This window comes from Chlorocebus sabaeus, chromosome 11 (assembly GCF_047675955.1).
Source record: "Chlorocebus sabaeus isolate Y175 chromosome 11, mChlSab1.0.hap1, whole genome shotgun sequence".
Taxonomy (NCBI): domain Eukaryota; kingdom Metazoa; phylum Chordata; class Mammalia; order Primates; family Cercopithecidae; genus Chlorocebus; species Chlorocebus sabaeus.
The window spans coordinates 31,470,478-31,497,495 of record NC_132914.1 but is presented as its reverse complement, the minus strand read 5'-3'; the positions used below and the strand labels follow the sequence as shown (position 1 = coordinate 31,497,495).

At 38.4% G+C, this 27,018-nt stretch overlaps 1 protein-coding gene and 1 long non-coding RNA gene across 4 annotated transcripts in view; one reads left to right on the top strand and one right to left on the bottom strand.

Annotated features, from left to right (window-relative positions):
- Window positions 1-7,908, bottom strand: part of LOC119621290 (uncharacterized) — a 42,441-nt gene extending 34,533 nt beyond the window's left edge. For 2 of the 3 annotated variants that reach the window (XR_012094478.1, XR_005237833.2), the window contains exons 1-2: window positions 7,801-7,908; window positions 6,904-7,066 (exon numbers count right to left, since the gene is read on the bottom strand). This is a non-coding gene — a long non-coding RNA (uncharacterized lncRNA). Of the gene's footprint in view, window positions 1-1,334; window positions 7,067-7,800 lie in introns of those variants that run through there. The other variant, XR_012094477.1, reaches the window with a different exon arrangement.
- IPO8 (importin 8) overlaps window positions 7,271-27,018 on the top strand; it is a 67,173-nt gene continuing 47,425 nt past the window's right edge. Inside the window, exons 1-5 of the mRNA XM_007968089.3 lie at window positions 7,271-7,596; window positions 12,578-12,659; window positions 18,731-18,887; window positions 21,358-21,516; window positions 22,512-22,668. Coding sequence (XP_007966280.3) covers window positions 7,513-7,596; window positions 12,578-12,659; window positions 18,731-18,887; window positions 21,358-21,516; window positions 22,512-22,668 — 639 coding nt within the window. The 5' untranslated portion in view covers window positions 7,271-7,512. The remainder of the gene's footprint in view (window positions 7,597-12,577; window positions 12,660-18,730; window positions 18,888-21,357; window positions 21,517-22,511; window positions 22,669-27,018) is intronic.

Here is a 27,018-nt window from a genome sequence, read left to right as displayed (position 1 = left end):
ACTGCAACCTCTGCCTCCTGGGTTTGTGCAATTCTCTCACAGCCTTTCAAGTAGCTGGGATTACAGGCATGCACCACCATGCTTGGCTAAGTTTTTGTATTTTTAGTAGCGACGGGGTTTTGCCATGTTGGCCAGGCTGGTCTTGAACTCCTGACCTCAACTGATCCATCTACCTCAGCCTCCCAAAGAGCTAGGGTTACAGACATGAGCTACCACGCCCAGCTGTTTGGGGGGTTTTTTAGAGATGAGGTTTCACTATGTTGCCCAGGCGGGTCTTGAATTCCTGGGCTCAAGCGATCCACCAGCTTCAGCCTTCCAAATTGCTGGGATTATAAGCATGAGCCACCAGGCCTGGCCCATATGTGTAAACTTACTTTTTCCTGACAGTGGCCCTGGTGAGGTGGATATTGTTTTAGGGGATAAGAAAATGGAAACTCTTGGAGATTGACTTTCTAAGGCCATTATCAGAAGTGCTGAGTTAGAGTTAGCTCTCTCAAGTCCAAATACAGTGCAACATTCTCTGCAGTATCTCCTTTAGCTCTCTAGTGCTGCAGCTGTTAACATATTTTCCACTGCTGTTTCACTCATATGCTTTTGGTGCACTATGGCAAAGTAGACACTTTGTGAACTATACGAACCATTCAGTTGAGGTTTCTTAAGTCATAGTTTCTCAAGAGGTCCTGAAGCTGAGGAAGAGGATGGCCTCTTTTTCAATATGAAAAGTGGAAAGCCCGAGGAGATGAAGAAACATGTTGAAGACAAATTTACTTGAAAGTAAATATTTTTTCTTCTGTCCTAGTTAATACTACTATTTGTACCTTGCATCCTTTCCCAACACTGCTATCATTGTAGCCTCTGGAGAAGAAAGTTGCTAGCTTCTGTTTAGAAACTTTGTAACATTGCTGTAACTCCTATTACTTTAGCTTATGTATCACTGATTTTTTGTTTTTTAAAAATTCCTCTTAACAATTTCTATGTATTTTATATTCTCTCTATATTATATATATAAATTCCTCTCTATAAATTCATATATATATGTGTGTATGTATACTCTCACATTTACAGTTGACTCTTGAACAACATGGATTTGAACTGCGCAGGTCCACTTACATGTAATTTCAACCAAATGCCAATAGAAAATACAATTTTCGCAGGATATGGAATCCAAATATAAAGGAGGCCTGACTTTTTGTATCCTGGGGTTCTGCAGGGCTGACTAGAGGACTTGAGTATACACGGATTTGGGTATACATGGATGTCTTGGAACCAATCCCTTGGGCATACGAGCAGCTGTATTTCACGTGCTTATGATATAGACCTCTGCCAGTATAGACTTCTTTTTTTTTTTTTTTTTTTTTTGAGACAGCATCTCTGTCACTCAGGCTGGAGCGCAGTGGCATGATCTCAGCTAACCGCAATCTCTGCCTTCTGGGTTCAAGTGGTTCTCCTGCCTCAGCCTCCCAAGTAGTTGGGATTATAGGCATGTGTCCCCACACCTGGCTAAGTTTTCGAATTTTTAGTAGAGACGGGGTTTCACCATGTTGACTAGGCTGGTCTTGAACCCATGACCTCAAGTGATCCACCTGCCTTGGTGTCCCAAAGTGCTAGAATTCTGGGTGTAAGCCACTCACCTGGCTGCTCAGTATAGACACTTGGAGCAGAGGTTTTTAATGATAAACTTTATAGTATTTAAGAGATGCATTATTAAACTTACAGATAGGATTTTTAAGTGTTGGTTTTTAACTCTCATTTTCTCTTTATGGATTAGATTCAAGCTTGTTAACACACACCAACAGATAAACGGCTGCCAACAGATGGGGAGGACAGCTGTGTGATATTCCATTTAGATGACTAAAATGTTAAATCTCAAAAAAGTCCACAGTATCAGCGCTTGGAGTAAAATTTACTTGCTGTAATTTAAGCTGTAATCATGCCAGTTATTCTGTATGCTTTATTTCTAGAGTAATGCCATCCACTTCTATGATGTCAACTGCCCTGTGTGCACATAAGACTTACAGCTCTCTTAACTCCATCCCTTTATTTATTCCTCTTCCACTGGCCACAGCTTCCTGCCTCCTCACTCAGCTCATTGATGAGTTGTTCACTGGAAATCTCTAGCCATGTAAACTATAAGCACTTCTAGTTCAACACATCCAAAGGCTAACTCATCTTTCCTCCAAAATCTAGTTATGTTTTCCCTCGTTAATGACTTCCATAAGTCATAAAAGCTTGAAACTTTAAAATTGTTCTTGACTTACCTTAGTTACTTTGTATACCTAACCCATCACAAATTACTGTTGATTCTTCCTGTGAAATGGCTTATATCTGTTGACCTTCATGCCTACTGTGGATATCCTGTTTTGGACCCCTTCTCTCTCACATGTATTCACGTACTCATTCAGCCAGTACTGATGGATTGTTTATTATGTGTGAGATGATGTCTGATTCGGCAATTTTCGATAGGGCCTCTCTTCTCTTAAATAGACTATAACGATGTATTTATTGCACATGTCCCATGGGTTTATCTCATCTAGTCCCCACAACAGTTCTTGGAAGCAGATGAAGAAACAGGCACAGAGAGGGGAGGCATATTTCAAACCATGATAATACAAGACAATATCATTGGTTCAAATTATACCTGAAATGAGCTGAGGGCATCAATAAGTATAGAAATCCTCTCATTATGCAAAGTGAAAAAAATGATTCAAACAATGAGTCATATGTAAGGTGAACATAAATTATAGTTTAGGGAAAGCCATTTTAAGACAATTGCCAAGAAATCTGAGATCAAAATCTGAGAGCTCATGGCTTTTTCTGATCTTTCCTATTTTCTTGGCCACCCCTAATTTGATGGCATTGTATTTGAATAACTTGTCTTCAGTGAGTCTGTCGAAAACATTCAAAGTTTTCATGGGAACATCAGCTCTTTTTAATTACGTACTTTGAGTAAAATTTTTATTTTGATATAATTGTATATTCACATGAAGTTGTAAGAAATGATACAGATAGATCCTATGTACCATTTTTCCAGTTTCCTTCAACAGTAACATCTTGTAAAACTATAGTACAACATCACAACTGGGATATGGACATTGATACAGTCAAGCTACAGAACATTTCCATCATCAGAATTCCTCATATTGCCCTTTTATAGTCACACCCACTTCCCCCTTGCCACCACCTCCACTTTAACCCTTAGCAACCATAGATCGTTCTATATTTTTTTAGTTTTAAGAAAGTTATATAAATGGTGTTCGACAAGATGCAACCTTTGGGATTGGCTTCTTTCCCTCAGCATAATTCTCAGAAGATTCATCAAGGTTGTTGCATGCATCATTCCTTTTTGTTGCTCAGTAGTATCCCATGGTATAGATGTACCATGTTTATTTAACCATTCACCCACTGAAGGATATCTGGATTGTTTCCAGATTTGGGTTATGATGAATAAAGCTGCATATACACTCACAAAGTTTTTTTTTTTTATGAGCACAAGTCTTCATTTGTCTAGGACGAGTGCTCTGGAGTGCAATTGCTGGGTCATATGGTAGTTGCATATTCAGTTTTTTAAAGAAACGGCCCAATTGTTTTCAGAATGGCTGTACCACTGTACATGTTACCACCAACATGTAAGTGATCCAGTTTCTGTACATCCTCACCAGCATTTGCTGGTGTCACTGTTTTTGATCTCTCCTTTTATGTTATTGGAATAACTGATTTAAGTCTCTCCCTTCTCCAAACTATCATCTTTAGTGCTATCTGAGTTCAGTTTTAGACATGTGCCTTAAGTGATTTGGGGGATAGATATTGGTAGAAATGTAATAGGCATTTGGATATATTTAGTTTAAGGGAAGAGATAGATCTGATAACCAGTTTTGTAAGCTGTCTTTGTTTAGTTGATGGTTAAAGTTATATAAGTGGATGAAATGACTGAAGAATGGGTAGATGAGAAAGAGAAGACGGCTGAGGACAGAGTCCTGAGAAGCGTCAAAGAGTTGGGCGATTGAGTAAACAAAGGATTAGGAATGTATTCTGTAAGAGAAAACAAGAAAAGAGGTAATTTAAAAATATTACGAAATATGATACCAGATATTAGAGGCTGGGTGTGGTGGCTCACACCTGTAATCCCAACACTTTGGGAGGCTAAGGCTGCCAGATTGCTTGCGCCTAGCAGTTCAAGACCAGTCTGAGCAATGTGGTAAAACCCTGTCTCTACTAAAAATAAAGCCAGGTGTGGTGGCATGCGCCTGTAGTCCCAACTATTCGGGAGGCTGAAGTGGGAGAATTACCTGATCCCAGGAGGTTGAGGTTGCAGTGAGCAGTAATCATGCCTCTGCACTACAGCCTAGGCAATGGAAGTGAGACACCCTCCCCCAATCTCTCAGTCTCTCTCGGTCTCTCTCTGTCTCTCTCTCTCTATACACACACACACACACACACACACACGAGAGAGAGAGAGAGAGAGAGAGAGAGAGAATTTAAGATGAGAACTAAAAATGTCTCTTGCATTTGGTATGCCCCTAAAGGGGTCGGCGTTCATCTTTGCTTGGCAGTTTCAGTGGGAAATGATGGGGAGAAACCTGGGGATAGGTGGTTGACGCATAAATAGGAAGTAAGCTGACACAATGAATGAAGACCATTCTTTGGAATGAAGAGGAAAAGAATGAGCAATAATTAGCATTACTGAAGATTATTTTTTTGCTAGGGGAAATGTTTTTAGGCCAAGGTTGAATCAGTGGAGGGAAAGAGACTGAAAAGGTAGGAAAAAAACTTACACATTGTCAACAATGAGCACATTATAATGACTAAAATTTATTTTAGTGAAAAAATGTATTTAAGGGAGGAGAGATTTATGTAACAGGGTCCTGGAGGAGATGGGAGAGAATTGGGTTCAGACTGGAAAGGAGATGAGAGGGGTAAGCAGAGATGAATTTGTTGTTGAGTTGAGCCTGAGGGCTTTGCTCATCTTTGCAGGGTTCGGTGAGAAGGTGTGGGGAGCTTGAGAAGAGTTCTGAGAGTTGAAACGCCACTGAGGGAATGGAAAATGGTGCTGATTAAAGGCAAGGAATAGGATGGTTGTGTCTGATTAAAGAACACACATTTGTAGTGATGTCAGTTTGCACAGTGGGTGAAGGCTAGAGTTAAGAAGCTGAATTGGGGGCTTAATAGCAGAAAATGATGTGTAGTGAGTAATGGATAGACTAAGAACTGAAATAGTGATTGAGTTAGAAAATAAGCTTAGAATTTTTGAGGAAGAGAGAAATGGAAGAATTGGTTCTAATTATAAAAGAGGATATTGGAGTTAAGATTTTCAGAGGTAAAAAAAAAATTTTAGACAATCATGATGTCTAAGAGAGTGGTTTAGTGAAACAGTGTTTGTTCGTAAGACTCTGTAGTGCTAAGGAGTTTCTATTTTATCTTGAAATTGATGAGAAATCAAGGAAGAGACATAGCAATATTAACCTTTCAGAAACTTTCTTTTGATGACAGTGTGAATAATGGATTAAAGAGGGGCAATACTGGAAGCAATTAGACATGTTAAATTCACTGCGAAGCACTTTTGCATCCAACTGAGGGGGAAGCTTTCAAGCCACCAAGTTTTCAGCCACATGTTTTCTACTCTGTCGATTGAACTCAGTTAATTGACCCAATCTATCTTAATTACCTGCTCCAGAAAAGATCATGTCCCCTCAGCTGTGTTTTGCCCACATCATCATCTTTACTAAATATAATTAGAACCCTCGCTTCTGGCTTAACCTCAGGAAAAACTAGCTCCTTAATATTTTCATGCCATTGAAATTGTGGCGCCAGATATGGCCACAGTGGATAGAAATAGTATAACTTTTCTCCTTACCTTTCACTACATTTTTGAGAAGGTCTGAAAATTTTTCATAAAACTCTCAGGCATGTAATTTTCAGTTTCTGTGACCTTTATCTTTCTGAAATGGGAGAGGTTCCCTTGTCCCCCTCACAGGGCGTGCATGGGGGGTGTGGCTTGCTTCTTCAGTGCCCCGCTGTTCAGACCTCTAGAGGCACGACGGGAAGGCTGTGGAGCTCCGACCCCCTGGCAGTGTCTACGGGTGAATGTTTACAGCTCCTGAAGCCCCAGTGGGTGTGTGTTACAGGCTGCTCTTTTAGTTTGTCTAGAGGGAGCTTGTGTTAACCAGCTCTATTAGACCTTCTACCTTGTCGCAAGGACAGCAAGCTTTACGTATCCTGGGTTCTTGCCTTGGTATACCAGATGAATTGGATCGCACGTGGGCTTGGAGAATGAGTGCAAAGTTTTATTGAGTGGAAGTAGCTCTCAGCAGATGAGGGGCCTAGAAAGGAAATGGTTTTCCTCGGGCTCTTTTCCGACTGCCCGGGCCAAACTCCGCATCCTTCTGCCCATGGATGGTCTGCGGATGTGCCAGCGAGCTCCTCTTCTTCCACCCTTATGCTCCTCTGGACGTCTGGCTGCCTGTATGCCTGCCTGCTAGGGTCTGGGGTTTTCATAGGCACAGGATGGGGGAGTGGCAGGCCAGGGTGGTCTTGGGAAATGCAACATTTGGGCCCGAAGGCTGGAGTGCCAGTCCTCACCTAGGTCGGTGGGGGTGGAAACCTAGCCAGGGACCACACTCTCCTCTACCCAGCACTTCACTTCCCCCATCCCTATTATTTAAAGGGACCACGCTCTTCTATTCCCAGCACTCCCCTATTATTTCTACACTGTAAATTTTTTTTGTTTATATTTGTCTCATCTATCAGGTTGTGAGTTCCTTCACATTAACTTGCATGGAATTCATCTTGTTATAATGTGGTACCTAAAAATTCTAGTACTCTGGTTCAAAAATAAATGTTTAACAAATGTTCAGTGAAAGCGAATGAATGAATGATGACTCCCACACACGGAGGAACCCTGCTCACCTGTAAGGTACATGATTTGAAGGTTCCAACAAGTCTGTCTTGAAACAGGCCCAGTTGCGATGCCCATACAGTTCTCGGACTAACAAAAAGTGTCACACCATCCAGATATGCTTAATTTGGAAGCAGCTGTAAGGAGACTCCCGGCCAGCTCAAGTTTCCTCATCTGGGAAGAGGAGGGAGGCTGTTAATCGTACGGAAGCATGGCGGCCGCCTGCCTGAGTTCGGGAGCGCAGGTTCCTCCTAGGGAAAGAAGCCGAGGCCGCTTTCCGTACAGCAGCATGGCGGCCGCCAACGGGAGGCGGTCATAGCATCACGCCAGGGGGAAGAGGCCGCCGTAAAGGAAGCTCTGCTTCCTCTTCTTCCTTCTCCCGCCTCCCACCGGCTGTCGTAAAAGGGTGAATGGAGAGCGAGTTGTGGGGGGGAAAAAGGGAGGACAGGGGGCGCGGAGTCAGAGTGGCGCAGCAAGTGGCCGCAGGTGGCGACGGTGGCGGGGATTGGGGTGTGAGGTAATCCAGGGGTCGCGGAAGAGGAGGCTGAGAGGGTCAAAAGAAAACTAAAGCTGCAGTCCGGCCTACTGGTCCGGGGGCCGCGGAGCCCCCACCCGGGGAGATGGACCTCAATCGGATCATCCAGGCGCTGAAGGGCACCATCGACCCGAAGTTGCGGATTGCAGCCGAGAACGAACTCAACCAGGTGAGGAGAGGGCCTTCGGCGCCCCTCTTCCGCCTGAGCGGCGCCCCTGCCGGCTGGCCGGGCTCCCTTTCCCCGGCGTCCCTCGTCCTCACCCCCACCAGGCTGGGGCTGACGCCTCACGGCGGGTCCCGCCCTCCGCCCCCACTGACCCCCCCGGTCCAGTGGAGCAGGGCTCCCAGGATCTTTGCCGAGCAGCTCGCGCACCTGTTGGCCACCTTTGCACCTTTTCGTGTCGTCTTCCTTCTCCAGTGCAGTTTGTTCAGCCCACTTGGTCCGCAAGAAGCAGTTTTTGCAACCTGTGTTAGTGTTTTCAGGATGTGATATCTTTTCCTTAAGTGCGCTGACTTGGGGAGCAGGTGGGAATTTTACTTACAATTCAAATCTGAGTTCATCTTTTCTCCAAACCCAGCCCTTTTTAGGTGTTGCTGTGGAGCACTCTGCCCACCGCCTCCTCCTGTCGGGTTGGCAGGACTGTTTTGACACTGATTGGCCGAGTTTTGCGGAGCGCTGGGCAGTGCTGTTGGGAGAGTGCTCTGGGGAGAATAGGCAGTTTTCATGGTGGTACTGCTTTATCTAAGACACATTAAACCAAGATGTGTTTGGAGAAATTTCTTATAAATGCTAAAATGTGTAAGACTTTTCTTTTTTCCTCCGTCTCCTGTTCTTCCTGATTAGCCTTGACGTTTTTCCAGCGTTACCCCCACACTTCAAAATTTTAATGACCCCAAACTCTAGCTTATCTCTTCTTCCCTACCGGTACTTGAGAATCATAGACCCCTTACTAAAAAGTAGGAATTAAGAGCTACCCCTGGGATGGAGCAATAGCTGTTTTAGGTTGTGATAACCTGTAAAATGTAAATATTCCAAAATCAGCGTTCTCAAAGAGTTGCCCAGGACCTGGGGCTTCAGCATCACCTGAGAACTTACAAATTATGCAAATTATGGGGCTTCAGTCCAGACTTAAAGAATCAGAAACTGTGGGGGTGGGGCCAGTTGTATTTTAACTAGCTCCCCCAGGTGATTCTGTGCCTCCGGAAGTGTGACTAAAGTGTGATTGTCCTAAGTAAATGTTTCTGTTGGAATTGACTTTAAAAGGCAGCTGCGTGTTGGGAATCTTTGAAAGGGATTATTTTAATAGGTAATCTAGGTGGAGTTTGGAGTAGGTGTGAATGCAGGATTCCCCAGAGATAAAAAGGAGAGTGAAAACACTGCCAATGGAGAGGAGGTTGGGTTGAACTAATGCCCTAAGATGATGTATTGGTGCCTCTAAAAGAAATGGACTGTCACTTAGAATAGCGGGAAGTTAAAGTCAGTATCTGTCCCAGACTTTGCAGAGTAAAAGTACTGTATGTTGGCTGGCTGGAAGAATAGTAATCCAGGGGTTAGTTAGGAAGAACAAAACGAGCTGAATCTGCAGTCTACTAGTATGAACAGGGGAGTTGGCCTGTTTATGACCCCCTTCTCACAATGAGGCCAGGTGTTCCTTTGATATCAGGTTACACTTCCCTGTCCTTCACCTAACCTTCATTTCTTTCTGATTCATCAGTATATAAGTACAGTTGATGTTATAGAAGTGGAAAAAGTACATTAGAAAGCCGGCAGAACTAGGAAACATTTAAGACCCAGTCCTATTTTTTTTCCATGGTATTTCAGACAAAAGCAGGCACATTCAGGGTGGTATGGCCATAGACTCTTGATGGTAGTTCTGTCCAAATCCATTCCATCATCACTCTGCCCTGCCCCATAGTGTCCCACCTCATCACAGACCGTGATTTCCCCAGCAATTTCTAAAGGTAGCTTATTGCTATAACACTCTTTCAGCATTTATATTTTACATAAAGCATAGTGAAATGCTTTAAGGTTTTTTGAATTGGCTGTAAGTAGAACAAAATATAATGTCACCTAACCATGTAGTAAAACATGCTTATAATGATGGGTTTTGCATGCTTGTCCTTTGCCACCACTGTAACATCCGACTTTGTTGGATAAATGGGTGGGTAAATCACCATAAGTGGTTACGGTCCACCTCTTTGACTTTAGTCTAGATCTCCCCTTAGCAGTATGCTCTGCATAGGGAATGGGAGCAGCTTCTGCGGTATACTGATGGATCTGTCAATTGCCGTTTAGAAAAGTAAGCAGCTTCTGCACAATAGCCTGTGTTCCAATGGATAAATTCTCATTTGGAGCTATATATTTTTTTCAGGCCAGCATTTTTCTGTTATTAGTGACTAGTTTTCCGACTGCTATTTGTGATATTGTTTCTATGGGAAAATGTAGTTTTAGTTTTATCTCAGGATATTAAGAGTGAACCCTATACGTCTTTCTCATTTTCTATAGACCAGAAGTCCCACTAGTGGCAGCATAGAGGAATAGGAATGGGTAGGTACTTTGCTGAAGTAATTCATCCAGAAAGGTGTTGTCTTTTAATAAATTATCCTTCACATGGCCTCGGTAGGGAAATGAGTTTTTACTTTCATCGCCAAGCTTTGGAATATCTGCTTTCCATGCATGTGTACATGGCATTCGCATTACTCTTTATTAAGATAATTTGTTTATATAATAGCACGGATATATTTATTGAGTTAATATATTGCAGATATTGGTATAAGAGTTTGTTCCCATGGAGCTGGGGATATAGACAAGTAACTTATATAATTTCAGGTCGTAAGTGCTGTAAAGCCCAAGCAGGAGTGTTGGGATGTATAGCCATTCTCTGAAGAATGGCATTGAGTAGAGAGTTGGATGTTGTGAAGGAATGGGGCAGGCAAAGAACTAAAAGGAACAACGGTTCAGAAAAGGCCCTCAACTTGATGTGCTGGAGGACTGAGAGGGAATAATGGTTCAGAAAAGGCCCTCAACTGGGCGTGCTGGAGGACTAGAAAGGTTAATGCAGCAGAGCAGTGAGTCAGAGGATGGGAGGAGACATCAGTTTTTTTGCTTTGAGTTCTCATAAATGCAGCATTTAGTTAAGCAAACTGCTTCTTTGCAGAAAACTTCACAGATACCAAATATCCTCAGGAAATCATTGAGAAATTAGTCTTATTTATTTTTTAGAAACTCGAAGCCTGAAGAGGCACAAAGAAATTGGGTAACTATTTCTGAGTAAAGTAGTATGAAAATATATCTGATTTTATCTCTGAATGTTTTAGCTGGCCAAGCTAACATAGAATGAATCAATGCTGAAAGAAGACAAGGTTTCTGACATTTTAAAAAATGGCAGACAGTTGCAAAAAGGGGAGTTTCAAAATATGTACAATGGTAACAGTGTTGAAATAAAAGTAGTCTCTGCAATAGGTATATTACTTTCAAATAAGTAGCATTTATTTAGGTGTAAAGGTTATTTTGTATGTGTGGAATAAGATTTTTAAACAAATAATGGAAGTCAGTTTTTTTATGATTAGAATAAACTATATAGATGTTTTAATCTTCGATTCATGACAAGATCTTTCAGTATTTAGAAAGTTGTAAACATGAGTTATAATGCATATGTAGAAGGTGAAGGCTGGGTGAATCTGTATTAATTTTGCCTCCTATCAACTGTTGTTGGAACAAATCTGTTTTCTTAAAAACTGCTTTAAAATTCTGATGGTTTGAATTATGGATAAAAAAGAATTTGCATGCCACAGATTTGAGATCTGAAGACTACACAGGATGAAAGGAAGAACAATTATCATTCACATGTTTTTGAAGGATATAGAAAGATTTGAAAAGCACAATGTTCTTGGATGAAAAGGATTAATACTTTTAAAATGCCAGTTGTCTCCAAATTAATTTTGTAATCAAACATTTACCTTCACAGATGCTATCCTAATTTAAAAAATGAGTAGTACGCCCAAACCTAGCTGTGTATTGAAAGGGATGCCCCCGCAGATCCAGGCTCTGAGGAGTGGGGTGGGCTAAACAGACTCTCTGGGTCATTGTCTGGTTTGGCCTCAGTGGAATTTGAGTCTTTTCAAATGAATGTCAGTGGACAAAGGCATATGTGGACTCTGGAATGTGACAGGACTGTAATATAGTCCAGGTACTGTACATCTGGATATAATGTGATCAGAAGGAGTGGATGCTCTGCATTTTTTTTTTGCTTTGAAGGTCCCAAACTCAGGAGCAGATCAAAGTAGAGCACACCTGTGGGGTGAAGTGACTCAGGTCACAGGGCAGAGCAGGAACTTCATCCCCACAGACTGACTTAGGCATTAAGTTTAAAAGATAGTACAGCAGTAGAGGGCAGCTGGTGATGACAGAGCGCTCAACACCGTCTCTTGAGTCACACTGTTCCAATCTGGATTGGCTTCTCTCCATTGCTCATGCTCAACTATGTAACATTATCTACTCTGTTTTGCTCTATTAGGTCTCCTATTTCCTGTAGCCTTTGTTTTTTTGTTTTCTGTTTGTCAAAAATACCATAAACAAAATTGAAGCACAAATGATCTAGGAAGAAATACTTGCCGTGTATAGGTCAAATAAAAGATTGAGATTTTAAATTCATAAATAGCTCTTAGCATTTCTCAAGAATAAAGCAAATACTCCATTTACAAAAGGATAAAGGGAGTAAGGAATTTGTAGAAAAAACAGCCAACAAAGAGGGAAACATCTAACTTCCTTAGTAATAGAGAAAATGCAATTGAGAATATTAATAAAACATTAAAGTTTCAAAGGAATGATGATACCTGTGTTAGATAGATGGACATTATCATATGCTGCTGTTGGCAGTGTAAATTGGTATACTCCTTCTGGAGACCATTCTGACAATATGTTAAAAAAAAATCATAAAAGTGTTCATATTCTTTTATTCCTCAGTTTCTGCTCAGGAAAATTTTTTGACTTGAAGTATTTTAGTAATCTTCATTTTGCCTTGAAGGGTTTGTCTCAGTTTAAAAGTTTTTCTTCTATTTGGACAGTAATGTATTCAGTAACCGGTGCTAACTTATAAGCTACTCACTTATATTACCCTATTTTATAAAACATTTCTTTGTAATTTCAGTCCTACAAGATTATCAATTTTGCCCCCAGTTTACTTCGGATTATAGTCTCTGACCATGTGGAATTCCCAGTACGACAGGCAGGTGAGTTGGTTTTTTATCCTTTATAAATTTATTTGTAGGTGACAGTAGAATGAGAGTTTTATTTTAATTTTAAATATCTGTAATTTATTGAAATATTTGGAAGCACTCGTGAAGTATTTCTAGTGACTTAAAAATTTACTTTCTTTTCCCTCAGAAATTTAGAGGTAGATACTGAGCTCTCAAATATCCTCTAGCTCTTTTTTTTCCCCTCCTCTCCCTTCCACCCACCAATTCCTTGCCTCTGTAACTTTGCCCTTATTTTTGTTAGCTTTCTCAATTTTAATAGCTAATCTTCCTAATGTTTTATGATTTCTGGTAGCCTAGCCTCTGGGCCCATAGATTAAGACCATGAATTTATATATGTGAATTCAAGCTCTGTTACGTGGCAAATCGTGGAGGTAATGTGTTGCCCAGATGTTCCTAACCCAGGTGACTGCGGAGCAGGACTGTTTTAAATATGAAACTTACTTTTAAGTCTGTGGGATCTTATGTTGTTTCATGATGTTATATATTGTTCTTTTGTCTTGTTTTTTTATGGACTGGTCATTAGAGCCCAGAAGGTTAAAAATTAGAGCCTTAGAGTGCCATGAATTTTCAGAAGATAATAATCAAAAGCTAAAGGAGGTAAATGACAATAGCTAATTAAAAATATTTAAAAAGACTTGTTATGTAAGTGATATATATGCATAAGTAATTTGGACAATTTAGAAAAATACAAAGAAGGAAGTAAAATTACCCAACATTCATCACTCAGAAATGGCCATCACTACTCAAAAATGACCATCACTACTCAGAAATGACCATCATTAATGTTAGGTGAACATTAGCCTTTCCATGTGTTCAGGTAGAAGGATCAATGAACAGTTCTATAGAAATGGGGTCATAATCTACATGCTGATGAAAGTATTTAATTTTATTTGACCATAGAATAAAAAGATAAATATTAAACTTTGGGAAGATTTGTAACACTATATATGATTTCCTAAAAGATCCGTTTGTGGTTAAGATAAAAAAGAAAATCCTATGGAAAAACACTGATGTTGGAATTATTTTTTGCTTTTATAAGGTTTACAAGACTTCTGTGTAAATTTTTGAAACCATAATTTGCACTTGTTTCATCTTTGTTTTATAAAATAGGGCTGTTCTGAAACAACATTTTGTTGAATGGAACCTATTTTAAAAACCTAAGTGTTTATAGGGCCATTGTAAAGTTCCTATGAAGCATTTAAGAAATAACATTTTAAAAGATCTTAAAACAAGTTATTACATTAATGCCTTCCTTTAATGACATGGAAACATTAGAGAAACATAGTTTATATCTTACATTGTTCTTCACACACCCAAAGATGACTGCCATCAGCTTTGATGCATGGTTCTCCAATTCTTTTGTTTATATTACACATGCTATTTTACAGTTTCCTTTTTTTCATTTAACCAAGTACCCTTGAAGATTGCTCCAAGTCAGTGCATATACATACTTCATTCTTTATAACAGCTGTGCAGTATTTCTTTATATAAGAATTACCATGGTTTACTTAAAAAATTTGATATTGATGGACATTTCCATTATTGTCGTTTTTTTTTTCATCGTTGATAGAAGCAGTGCTAAATGAGTATCATTGGATGTGTATCTAGGTACTTGTGGGAGTATTTTTATAGAATAAATTATAAAAAGGGGGAAATGCTAGGCTAATGGATGTTTATGACATTTAGAATTTAGAATCTTCTCACCTAGTTGCTTTTGCTTACATTTTCTACCAGCAGTGCATTAGAATGCTAGGTTCCCCAAATCCTTACCAACTCTGTACAACTTAATGAAGTTTTGATGTAAAATGTAAACAGCATTGAAAGGCATTTTTTTCTTCATAATTTGTTTTTTTCGTAATTTAGATTTCAAATCTGTTAACTACCTTATAAAGTTTATCTTGGTGATTATTTCCTAACTTATTAGGACAACCTTCTTAGGGCAGCCATTTTTGTCATAGAATCTGAAATACATTTAAAAATTCTACATTATAACCTAAATTTAAGTGGTATTTATAAATTTTCTGCTCTGTTTAATCTATTATTAAAATATAAGGATGCTTCAAGACACCCAGACAGATAATTTATCATCTGTAGCATGACACTTAAAAAAGAATGTTGTGATTTTTGCTTTAAAAGAAAGCCTGTATAAAGCTGTAAAAAAAAATTATGCTAATGTTAAGTGGAAATACATCTGCAAAATACTTTTTCTCTTTTGTTTGTGGGCAATATAAAGTGTTCTTGCTACCATCAAGCGTGCTCACTGGTGAATGTCCTTTCTTACCTTACTGTGAGTTTTCAAGAAACAGGAAAAATTCAGTATTTTGATGTTGCCAAGCAAAACAAAAAAATTTGAATGTTTGGTCTGCTGCTTTTCTTTTGAGGGGTTGATAAGCATAATAGCATTATTAATATTATGTTCAGTGAAGGAAGCCTATCTTAAATTTAGGATAGTTATGATCTGGAATGTCAAGTCACTTTTGTTTCTAAGTTTTTACTCCTTACCTCTGAAGAGAAGAGACTCTTTAGTAAAATTTCTCTAATATATGTAAATTTAGGCTCATAAATGTACTTTCTTCAGTGCATTTTGGACTTGCTATGGGAAGCAGAGAGTAGTTTGGATTTAAAAGTGGTGGTTGACCTGAAGAGGTCATCAGTGGTGACAGATGTGGGACTGTCATTTAAAAAAATAGCATGGTTTTTGATTTCTATAAGTTTGCCTGCTTCTTGTTCTTTCTCTTTGTGTTTCCAAAGGATGGACAGGGAGAAGATACAACAATTCATTCTGTGGTTATTTGTTCAGAGGTTATTTGTTAAGATTGACCTTAGCATTATAGAGTGCAGAACCTAGAAATAAACAGAAAGATGCCTCTGTTTCTGATCAGTCCAGAAGCACTTTAAGAAACTTTTATTAACATTCATGCATTTGATTTATAGGAAGCTTTGTAGTTTGTACTCAGAATCTATTTAATATTATTTTGATATAATTGACACATTTGTTGTCTAATCTAGCCTTTCACAGAGTAATAAGGGAGAGAAGGGCTACAAAATTATAACAGTACTTTCTTCACTTTGAGGTTATGAAACCCAATTGACCTCTGTAGTTGTGTTTCTGGGTCCAGAGCTTAAGTGATGATTCATTGTGCTGAAGGAGAAAAGTGTGTTTGTGTTTTAGAAAGTTAATTTCAACTTATGATGCTTAAAATGGTGAGTGGATTTTGTAGGAAAACTATCTTAGAGCAGCCATTTTTATCATAGAATCTGAAATACATTTGTAAAATTCTGTATTACAACTATCCTAAATTTAAGTGCCATTTATAAATTTTCTTCTCTTTTTAATCTATTATTAAAATACAAGGATGCTCCAAGACACCCCAGACAGATAAGTAAGTTTAATACTTCCTTTATGAATTGGATTAAGATGACATTAGTCCTTTGTTTCTTAGTTCTGGCAAATGGTTTGTTGTTACGTACTTGAATTAAATGATTAAAGGGAGGTTTTTAGATTATTGATTGATATGGTAACAGTTATCTTTAGTATTTTTCCTTTATCTTTAGTAATCCATAATTATCCATAATAGTAATTTAAATTTTCTTTTTAATATATTTTCAATTTTATTTTACCTAATTGTACATTTATTTAGGCATATATAAATTAGTCAGTGTGCTTTTTTTTAAAGCCTGTCTTGTTTGATGCATCATAATTTTTAAATTAAAACTTCTCAGCTATAAAATTAATATTAATAGTATTTAATGACTAAATCATAAATAAGCCCATGATTTTACCATGTCTGTATCTTTACTGTCTAAAGGTTGCTTTTTGTTTTCAAGACTAGTTCTATAGGGATCAAAATGATTTTGTGAATAATATAGTTGATTTTTCTTTTTGCAAAGATTAATCCTGTGAAATCAGGCTGGGTGTTCATGCCTGTAATCCCAGCACTTGGGGAGGCTAAGGTGGGTGGATCACTTGAGCCCAGGAGTTCAAGACCAGCCTGGGCAGTATGACAAAACCCTGTCTCTACAAAAATACAAAAAATTAACTGGCATGGTGGTGCACGCCTGTATTCCCAACTACTTGGGAGACTGAGGTGGGAGGATCACCTAAGCCCTGGAGGTGGAGGCTGCAGTGAGCTGTGATTGTGTCCCTGTACTCCAGCCTGGGCGATAGAGTGAGACCCTGTCTCAAAAAAACTCCCAAATCCTGTGAAATCAGTTTGAACTGCTGACACGTTGGTTCATATCCTTAGATCATTCATTCATTATTTTTTGAATAGTTTATACATTTTTATTGAATAGGTATTATTTGCCAGTCATTATTACATAATATAATGACTATACCCGATAAAACATGGTACTTAGTCTAGAGCCTTTGTGGTCTGAATTAAAAACAAGGGAAGAAAGAAAACCCTAACACACATCCCCCTTTATATAATTTTTGTTTTTACCCAAATAAATTGAAATCATAGATGGAACAGTTTTTCAGAACTTTAGCTACTCAAAACTAATGAAAGAGGAGCTTACAGGATGTCAAGTTCATAATTTCACTAAATTTCTTTTATGTTTTAGTTAATGTAGAACGTATTGGTGTATTCTTCATGGTATAGTGCTTTTACTACCCAATTTAGCTTTTTTTTTTTTTTTTGATGGAGTCTTGCTCTGTTGCCCTGGCTGCAGTGCTGTGGCATGATCTCGGCTCACTGCAACCTCCGCCTCCTGGGTTTACAGGTACCTGCCACCATGCTTGGCTAATTTTTGTATTTTTAGTAGAGATAGGGTTTCACCATGTTGGCCAGGGTGGTCTCGAACTCCTGGATCACCTCAGGTGATCCACCCGCCTCGGCCTCCCAAAGGGCTGGGATTACAGATGTGAGCCACTAAACCGGGTCACCAATATAGTTTTATGTTAAAAGTCGGGTGAAGAAAGAGTTGGGTGGGGAAAGAAGAGAAGCTTAAGGGAAGAAAGTTATGCTGCTTTCTAAATCACGTATCTTTATTCTTTATACACACACACACACACACACACACACACACACGACATTATAAGTATTTACTTACCTTCACTGTTCAACTGGGATGGTTAGAAAGCTTCACATTCTGGCCAGGTGCACTGGCTTCTGAGGTCAGGCTTCTGAGGTCAGGAGTTCGAGACCAGCCTGGCCAATATGGTGAAACCTTGTCTAACTAAAAATACAAAAATTAGCTGGGTGTGGTGGCACACGCCTGTAATCCCAGGTACTTGGGAGGCTGAGGCAGGATAATCGTTTGAACCCGGGAGGCAGAGGTTGTAGTGAGCCAAGATCTTGCCACTGCACTACAGCCTAGATGACACAGCAAGACTCCGTCTCAAAAAAAAAAAAAAAAAAGAAAAGAAAGCTTCACATTCCTTCTTAAAATGCTGTAGCAATATGTCAGCCTGTTTCTTTCAGAAGGCTTTTGTTAAAAGTTGAAAACAATTAAAAAGAATAGAACAAAATCAGATTATGTATTTTGATAGATGAGAATATATAAAAATTTCTTGAGTTTTCCAAAAATTTTTGAAGACTGATGTTCATTTCCCTATTATATTTACAAGTAGTAAATATTTCAAAAAGGTTTGAGGAAAATTACCAATACTATAAAAAGCAGAGATACTCCAAAATGCTAGTGTTTGATAGTAGCCAGTGGGAAAACAAAAAACCAAAAAAGCCACCTTCATGAAGGAAAGTAGAACTTTACCTATTGTCACCTCAGAATTAGGCATTGCAAAAGTGTGATTTTATGATCTCAAAGTATGTTTACTATGCATGATTTCTAGATAATTTTCCTGTCCTGTAAGCTCTGGATCTTGACTTAATGAAATATTTTCTGCTTAGACTAGCTGAAGTGAAACCTTTAAATTCTTATCCACTTGCCCTTCCTGATTTCGCTGTTTATACCTGGAAGAGTATCCATTTTTGCTGGGTTTCATGTTTAACATTGAAGGGTTTGGACTTTCATGCTCTATAAGGCTGAATTAAAGCCATTCTTTTTGGTACTGCTACATTAGCATTTTTTCTCAAACTCAGCTGCCATTTACCTGAAGAACATGGTGACACAATACTGGCCAGATCGAGAACCTCCACCAGGAGAAGCAATATTTCCATTCAACATTCATGAAAACGATCGCCAGCAAATACGTGATAACATTGTGGAAGGAATAATTCGGTCTCCAGATTTAGTGAGGTATGTGGTGCTATATCTTTAGGATTACTAGAAAGCATGAAATGCTTAGATCTGAGGGTAGGTGCTGTTGGATCTAATCCTCAGACTCATGTTTCCTTTTCTAAAGAGGTAAAGTAATAAAGAGGGACACTCAAAGAATATTATTTTACTTAGTGGTCTTTGCATTTGTAATTCTTTGCCTCAAGATATTTTGGAAAAGATTTTGTTGCCATATGTTGCCACAAAAAGAGGTAAGATTTAAAAAAAAAAATCATACTTAACCAAAACAATTGTGTAAATCTTGCTACTTAAATGACCTTTATTCTTAGTAATGATCTCTTGACTTTTTTAATACCTGCGTTTCTTTTCTTTGATACAGAGAGATTGATTCTGGGAATTTTTACCTCCCACCTATCTTAATCTTTCCATGTATTTTTATTCACATTTATGAATTGAGCATGTTTTCCTTCAGAGAAGACAGGATAGAGTAGGTATTAACTAGAAGAATTGTCTCCAGTTTTTGAAAATCATAGATTAGATGCCGTAGAGCAGTAGTGTCCCTCAGAACTTTCTGCAGTGACAGTGTTCTGTGTCAGTGCTGTCTAATATTAGCCACATGGCATCAATGACTGTTGAGCGCTTGAAATGTTGCTAGTGTAACTGAACAATGGAATTTTTAATTCCATTTACTTTTGATTCATTTAAAGTGTGCATATGTAACTAGCAGCTGCTCTATTGGACAGAGCAGCTATATAGTCAAAAATTTTGCAGTCTTAAAATTGGAGAAACAAATTCTTTTCAACATACAAGATAGTAATTAGGTATCTTTTGAAAATGCAGGGACAAACAGGTGAAAACAGTGGTAGAGGAATGAAACTTTTTAATGTCAAGAAGTTGAATATAACGTTAGCCCTGAGTATCTAATAGCCATCATGACATAAGCAGTGGAAAAGGAAGAAAGTATGATGGGTAACAGGAAGGAGAACGAGCAGTGAACTCTTAGAGCAATTAATTTGTTAAGAGGAGAAAATAGGTGTACTGGTTAAAAATAAATCACTGTTATTCTCATTGGTTGCCCAAATGTCAGTCATGGGACTGATACCCCTGTGGTACCATCATATATCCATTTATTTTCAAAATCTTACATTTTCAGATCTCCCTTAGTCTTCGAGTGGTTCTACACAGTAATGCATGAAGGATGGCCTTTCATAACCATCCTTTGCTTGGAATGAGAAAGGACTGGGAGGATCAACCTGAAAATGAGATTTAAAAAAATGAAAAGCTTCAGTTTTATTGTATACAAATATGACATTTATTGTTTAAAGGAGCAGCTACTACTGGCACTAGAGGAGATTTTTATCTTTATTATGGGACAGTTCTCTGTGGCTTTGCCCCTTTTATGTCCTTAAGGCTTAACTATAATTATTGTTGAAAGTTCTTCCGCCTATTCTCAAAGTTTAGGAGTATTACAAAGGGATTTTTCAAATAGATTTGATAGTGTGAAGAAAAGGCATCATTTTGTTTAATTTTACGAGTTTAAGTGAATCTGAGTTACTGGTTGTTCAACTGAAAATGCTTTCTTTTTTTTAGTTGCATTGTGGAATCCTAATTTTGCCAGATTTGTTTCTTAACTATTTGAAAATGTCATGTAAGGTCATATTTGGTGATAACATTGAATTGATAGTTTGTAGAAAAGAAATTTTTGCCCCTGTTTTCTTTTCAGTTTCAGTTAAAGTGGAAATCTCATTGAGGAAATGATTACTGATCTATGTTATCAGATAACATATTTTAGCATTTAACTTTGTGGTTTTATGGAAGGAATATTTTCTTCCTCTGTTTTATGTATCTTCTGTTGGCTTTTTCATTTATTTCTTTGGAAGTAGCTCTTAGGTCTCCCCTTCAGGAATTGCCTCGCTAATACATGTTTCTTTCTTATACTCGGGATACACAAATTAGTATCTCAGACTGCTTTGGATAGATTCAACATACGGTGTTGGGTTTTAACTAATAAAGGATGAGTTCAAGGTTTTGGCCCATAGAGAAGCTTCCACAATTATGTAGGCTGCCTTTGTACTTACTTGTACCATCTTTAGACTAAGTTTGTCTGTTTGAAGTGTTATTTTCTTCCCCATTTAGGATATGGTAACCAAAATATGAGATATAATAAGCTGGGAAATTTTACAGAGCGGAGGTAGATTCTTTGCAGTTTTTTGAAAATTTTAAACTATTTAAAAATTTTTTTGAACTGCATTTAGGATAAGATAGTTTGAAAGGTTTCATTCATTTTAGGAACTCACCCATTCTGTTTATTTTCAGCAAGTTGAGCCACTAAAGATGTTTTTTTAGATATGTCTTTTCCCCTATCCCACGTATACAATTATATAATACAGGTAAATAGGAGATAACAAACTTTTATGTAAAATATTACAAGGCTTTGAAACATAGTATTTATAACTACTTAGATTTTGGACTTTTCTTCCCTACCTTGTAGAGTCCAGTTAACAATGTGTCTCCGTGCCATCATAAAACATGATTTCCCTGGTCACTGGCCAGCAGTAGTCGACAAGATAGACTATTACTTGCAATCACAGAGCAGTGGAAGCTGGCTTGGCAGTTTATTATGTCTGTATCAACTGGTGAAGACATATGAGTAAGTTGGTTTCCATTGGCTGAAGAAAGCAGCCTTGTGTAACTTAGAAATAATTAAGTTGCATAGAGTGGTCTGTTGTGGATGTTCTGCACAGGTGATCAGATTAGTCTGGGAAATGTTGGGTTGAACATGCTTAAATGTGTTTATTTGCTGCAGTTATTGAAAGAAACTTTAATGTGCTGATGGATATTGCTAACCTCTGAGACAGTGATATAATATGAAGCACTTCAAAAACTTTTTAGTTGCACAGGACCATTTATTAACAGCTTCCTTGGAAACTCTGATACAGAGATACCTTAATATTTGTCTTCTAGGGAGTATGTTAAATAAACCAAAACATGTACTTTTTTGGATGCAAGATAGAAAATGTTGACATTTCTTTGCTAGTGACATTCTTTTCCATAAAAGCAGTTTGGGTAGGTGGAGGACTAATATCACACTTAATAGTATTGCTTTCTGGTTTCTAGGAAGATTGCTACATGTGCATATAAAGTCCTGTAGTTCTCCTTTTAAACTGGTTAGTTCCTACTCTACTTACGGAATTTTTGAAAATATTTCAGATTTATAGCAATTAAAGCGATCTAAGAGCAACTAAATTTTCAACTATTTTAACTGCTCAATTTAGGGTAATATAAGAAAAAATTTTCTCCCATATTTGTTACGTAGTTTGTCTATTTAAAATAGCATAGCAACTTGTATTTTATAGTACGAATTTTGGCTTGATGAAAATTAATTTAAATACTAGAAACATTCATGTAGGAAAAATGCAAAATAGTCTCGAATTGCTTTAAACTAGTCTAAACTGTGCCTAAAACAGGATGTGTGATTTTAAATTTCTTTTCAACTTAATTCTAGCAATTCAAACAGAAACTGTAAACCAATGTTAATGATTTTGTTTTGTTAGTTTTATGTATTTAAACATATTTTCTAATTTATTATTGATAGTTCTTTGGGTGGGAAAAATTACTTTTCTGTTTTTGTCTTTGCTCATGTAGATATAAGAAAGCAGAAGAGAGAGAACCTCTTATAATAGCAATGCAGATATTCCTGCCTCGTATTCAGCAACAAATCGTGCAGCTCCTTCCTGATTCCTCCTATTATTCTGTATTACTGCAGAAACAAATTCTGAAAATCTTTTATGCACTTGTTCAGGTAGGTTTCTGTTGCAGAAAACAAATATGGAGTCCTGTATTTCTGCCTGACACATGGAAAGTGCTCAGTAAGTATCACTTATTATTAAAAATTATTATATATTCTCCCATATATTTCTTTAAAAAATGCTTTTGAGGAACAGGTTCACAGAAATTAATTGCCCAAGATCATCTCAATGGCAGATCTGCCCCTGTGTGCATTTCACTCCAGTGTCTGAAATCATGGGTAAAGCACAACCAGGGTAGGTAAACCTACCTGCTCTAAAACCTGATTACTTGATTTATCTGTTCTATAGCATTCCTGCCTGTAGATTAGTTATGAGAGAAGAAGAAGGTAAAGAAGAAGAGAGTCCCTCTTCTATTGGGAAATCATATTGATGGTAGTTTCTTTGCATTTGACTCAAAGCTAACAGAAGATTTAAGGCTCATTTTCCTTGGTTTAAAATACTGCCTAAAAAAAAAAAATCTGAATGCTATAAGGGATACCAACATGGGAATCCAGAAAGATGGAATATGTTTGAAATATAAAAATATTTAACATCAAATCCTTGAAAGACTTGGGTAAATTATTTAGGTCTGATTGGAGGAAGAATAATTGTTTTCAGTCTTAACTGTTTGATGAATGAATTAAACTCTGTTATATGCTTTCTAGTTGAATTTGTCATGAGAAGAGGATGGTTTTGTTGAGCTCAAAAACCAAGATAGTTTGGATCTGTCTTTGGCTTTTTATTGACTTAGATACTTAAACTGTTTCAGAATATTTTACTCTTTCTTTCTTTCTCTCTCTCTCTCTTTCTCTCTCTCTCTCTCTCTTTCTTTCTTTCTTTCCTTCCTTCCTTCCTTCCTTCCTTCCTTTCTTTTCTTCCTTCCTTCCTTCCCTCCCTCCCTCCCTCCTTCCTTCCTTCCTTCCTTCTCTCTTTCTCTCTCTCTCCCTCCCTTCCTTCCTTCCTTCCTTCCTTCCTTCCTTCCTTCCTTCCTTCCCTCCCTCCCTCCCTCCCTCCCTCCCTCCCTCCCTTCCCTCCCTCCCTCCCTCCCTCCCTCCCTCCCTCCCTCCCTCCTTCCTTCCTTCCTTCCTTCCTTCCTTCCTTCCTTCCTTCCTTCCTTCCTTCCTTCCTTCCGTTCTTTCGTTCTTTCTTTCGTTCTTTCGTTCTTTCGTTCTTTCTTTCTTTTGTTCGTTCTTTCTTTCTGTCTGTCTTTCTTTCGAGACGGAGTCTCGCTCTGTTGCCCAGGCTGGAGTGCAGTGGCGCGATCTCGGCTCACTGCAAGCTCCACCCCCACCCGGTTCACGCCATTCTCCTGCCTCAGCCTCCCGAGTAGCTGGGACTACAGGTGCCTGCCAGCATGCCCGGCTCTTTTTTTGTATTTTTAGTAGACACGGGGTTTCACCATGTTAGCCAGGATGGTCGCCATCTCCTGACCTCGTGATCTGCCCGCCTCAGCCTCCCAAAGTGCTGGGATTACAGGCGTGATCCACCGCGCCCGCCCCAGAATATTTTACTTTAATAAAGATTTATATTTTTATTAAAGCCTCATCTTTTAAACTTTTAATAGGCATAGTCTGAGGCAGCGTTTTTTTTTTTCCCCCAGAGCAGACTTTTTGCAGGGAAAGAGAAGGGGGAAGGAGTCAAATGTGAGAGGAGAAGAAACTAGAATACTAGGAAAATATGTTCTCACTTGTTTTGAAATAATATTCAGAGGCCAGACTTCCCTTTTTTATTGAGAGAAACAGCTAGAAATTGGGAAGTAAGACAAAGGCTGATGAAATAATTTTTCTAAAGCCTCTACCTCTAATTGGTTTGCTAAGAGGACAGAATCTACATATTTTTCTCAGTCTATACTTGTTAAAAACCTGAAAAACCTCAATATTTTTAACCATTTTGGTAATCTATTATGTACTAATACATTAATATTCTCCTCTGGGAAATAGAAATTTAGAAGGCATTAGGAGCCACTATTATAATGCTGACATAAGTAAAAAGCGATAATATGAGAAGGGGCAGACAATTTTGTTTTTAAAAGTATGAGCAGCCGGGTGCGGTGGCTCAAGTCTGTAATCCCAGCATTTTGGGAGGCTGAGATGGGCGGATCATCTGAGGTCTGGAGTTCAAGACCAGCCTGGCCAACATGGTGAAACCCCATCTCTAGAAAAATACAAAAATTAGCCAGGAATGATGGTGAGTGCCTCTAATTCCAGCTATTCCAGAGGCTGAGGTGGGAGAATCGCTCCAACCCAGGAGGCGGAGGTTGCTGTGATCCGAGATTGCACCATTGCACTCCAGTGTGGGTGACAGAGTGAGACTCCGCCTCAAATAAAATAAAATTGTAATACAACAGATGTTGTCTAAGTAGCATTTATAATATTTGTACAGGGCACGTGGATATTCTATACAGAAGCTCATCCTAACCCTCAGCCTACTTATCTGTTCCCTATATCAAATCCAAATGGCTCCCAAATACACTTAGAATAAAGTGTGAACTTCTTAATACAGCCCATAAAGCCCTTCACCTCCCCCACCTTCTTCTCTTATTCCTACCTTTGTACATGTACAGTCATGTGTTACTTAACTCTGGGGATACATTCTGAGAAATGCCTTGTTAGGTAATTTTTGTCCCTGTGTGAACATTGTAGAGTGTACTTACACAAACGTGGACGCTATAGCCTACTACATACCTAGGCTATGTGTTGCTCCTAGACTGCAAACCTGTACATGTTACTGTACCAAATACTAAAAGCAACTATAACTCAATGGTAAGTAATAGAAAAGATACGCTAAAGATACAGCATAAGATATTTTTAAAAGGCACACCTGTATAGGGTACTTACCATGAATGGAACTTGCAGAACTGGAAGTTGCTGTGGGTGAGGTAGTGATGAGTGAATGTGAAGGCCTAGGATGTTAGTCTGTGCTTACAAATGTTGAACATTTAGGCAACACTAAATTTATAAAATTTATCTGCAATAATAAATTACCCCTAGCTTACTGTAACTTTTTTACTTCATAAACTTTAATTTTTTTTTTTTTTTTTTTTTGAGACAGAGTCTCACACTGTCATCTGGGCTGGAGTACAATGGCATAATCTTGGCTCACTGCCACCTCTGCCTCCTGGGTTCAAGCAATTCTCCTGCCTCAGCCTCCGGAGTAGGTGGGATTACAGGCACTTGCCAGCACACCTGGCTAATTTTTTGTATTTTTAGTAGAGATGGGGTTTCACTATGTTGGCCAGGCTGGTCTCAAACTCCTGACCTCGTGTTCCGCCCGCCTCGGCCTCCCAAAGTGCTGGGATTACAGGCGTGAGCTACCACGCCCAGTCAAACTTTAAAATTTTCAACTTTTTGACTCTGTTATACTAACACTTAGTTTAAAATATTAACATGTTGTACAACTGTACAAAAATATTTTGTTTATATCCATATTTTAAAAAGTTTTATATTTTAGAATTTTTCTTTTTTCAAAGTTTTTCATTAAAAACTAAGACACGCACGTGTTAGCCTAGGCCTATGCGGGGTTGGGATCATCAATATCACTGTGTTCCACTTCTATATTTGTCCTACTGGAGTGTCTTCATTTCAGGGGCAATATGGAGCTGTCATCTATGATAATAATACCTTCTGGAATACCTCCTGAAGGACCTACTGGAGGCTGTTTTAGAGAACTTAAAAAGAATAAAAGTAGAAGGAGTACACTCTAAACTAATGATAAAAAGTATTGTATTGTAAATATATAAACGAGTAGCATAGTTGTCATTACCAATTAGGTACTGTATAAAATTGCTATACTTTATACAGCTGGCAATGCAGTTGGTTTGTTTACACCAGCATCACCACAAATATTTGAGTAATGCATTGTGCTATGACTTTAAGATGGTTACTATGTCACTAGGTGATAGAAATCTTTCAGCTCTGTTCTAATCTTATGGGACCATTGTTCTATATGCAGTCTGTCACTGACCGAAACATTGTTATGTCGTGCATGACTATATATATTTTTTCCAGTTTGAGTGTAAGCTTTGTGGGGGCAAAGATTGTCTATTTTATTGTCTGTAGTATGTAGCATGTTTTGTACTGAATGGATGTGGAGACAATATCCCTCTTCTGCACCTCACAGTACAGCAGAAGTGAGCCACATATCTGTGTAGTACAAAGTGGACTGTCATTATTATGCTACAGTGTAGAGGAAAGTAATTTTAAAAAAGTTTCATATAATGAGATAAAGATTTTCATCAAGGTAGTTAAAATGGAAAGTTTGACCCTCAAAGGGGTAAGTCATAAAAATCACTCACCTAGAGTCTCATGCTGAATAAATGAGACCTCGGTGTATTCATTTTTTTTTTTTTTTCCTTTTAAAAAGTA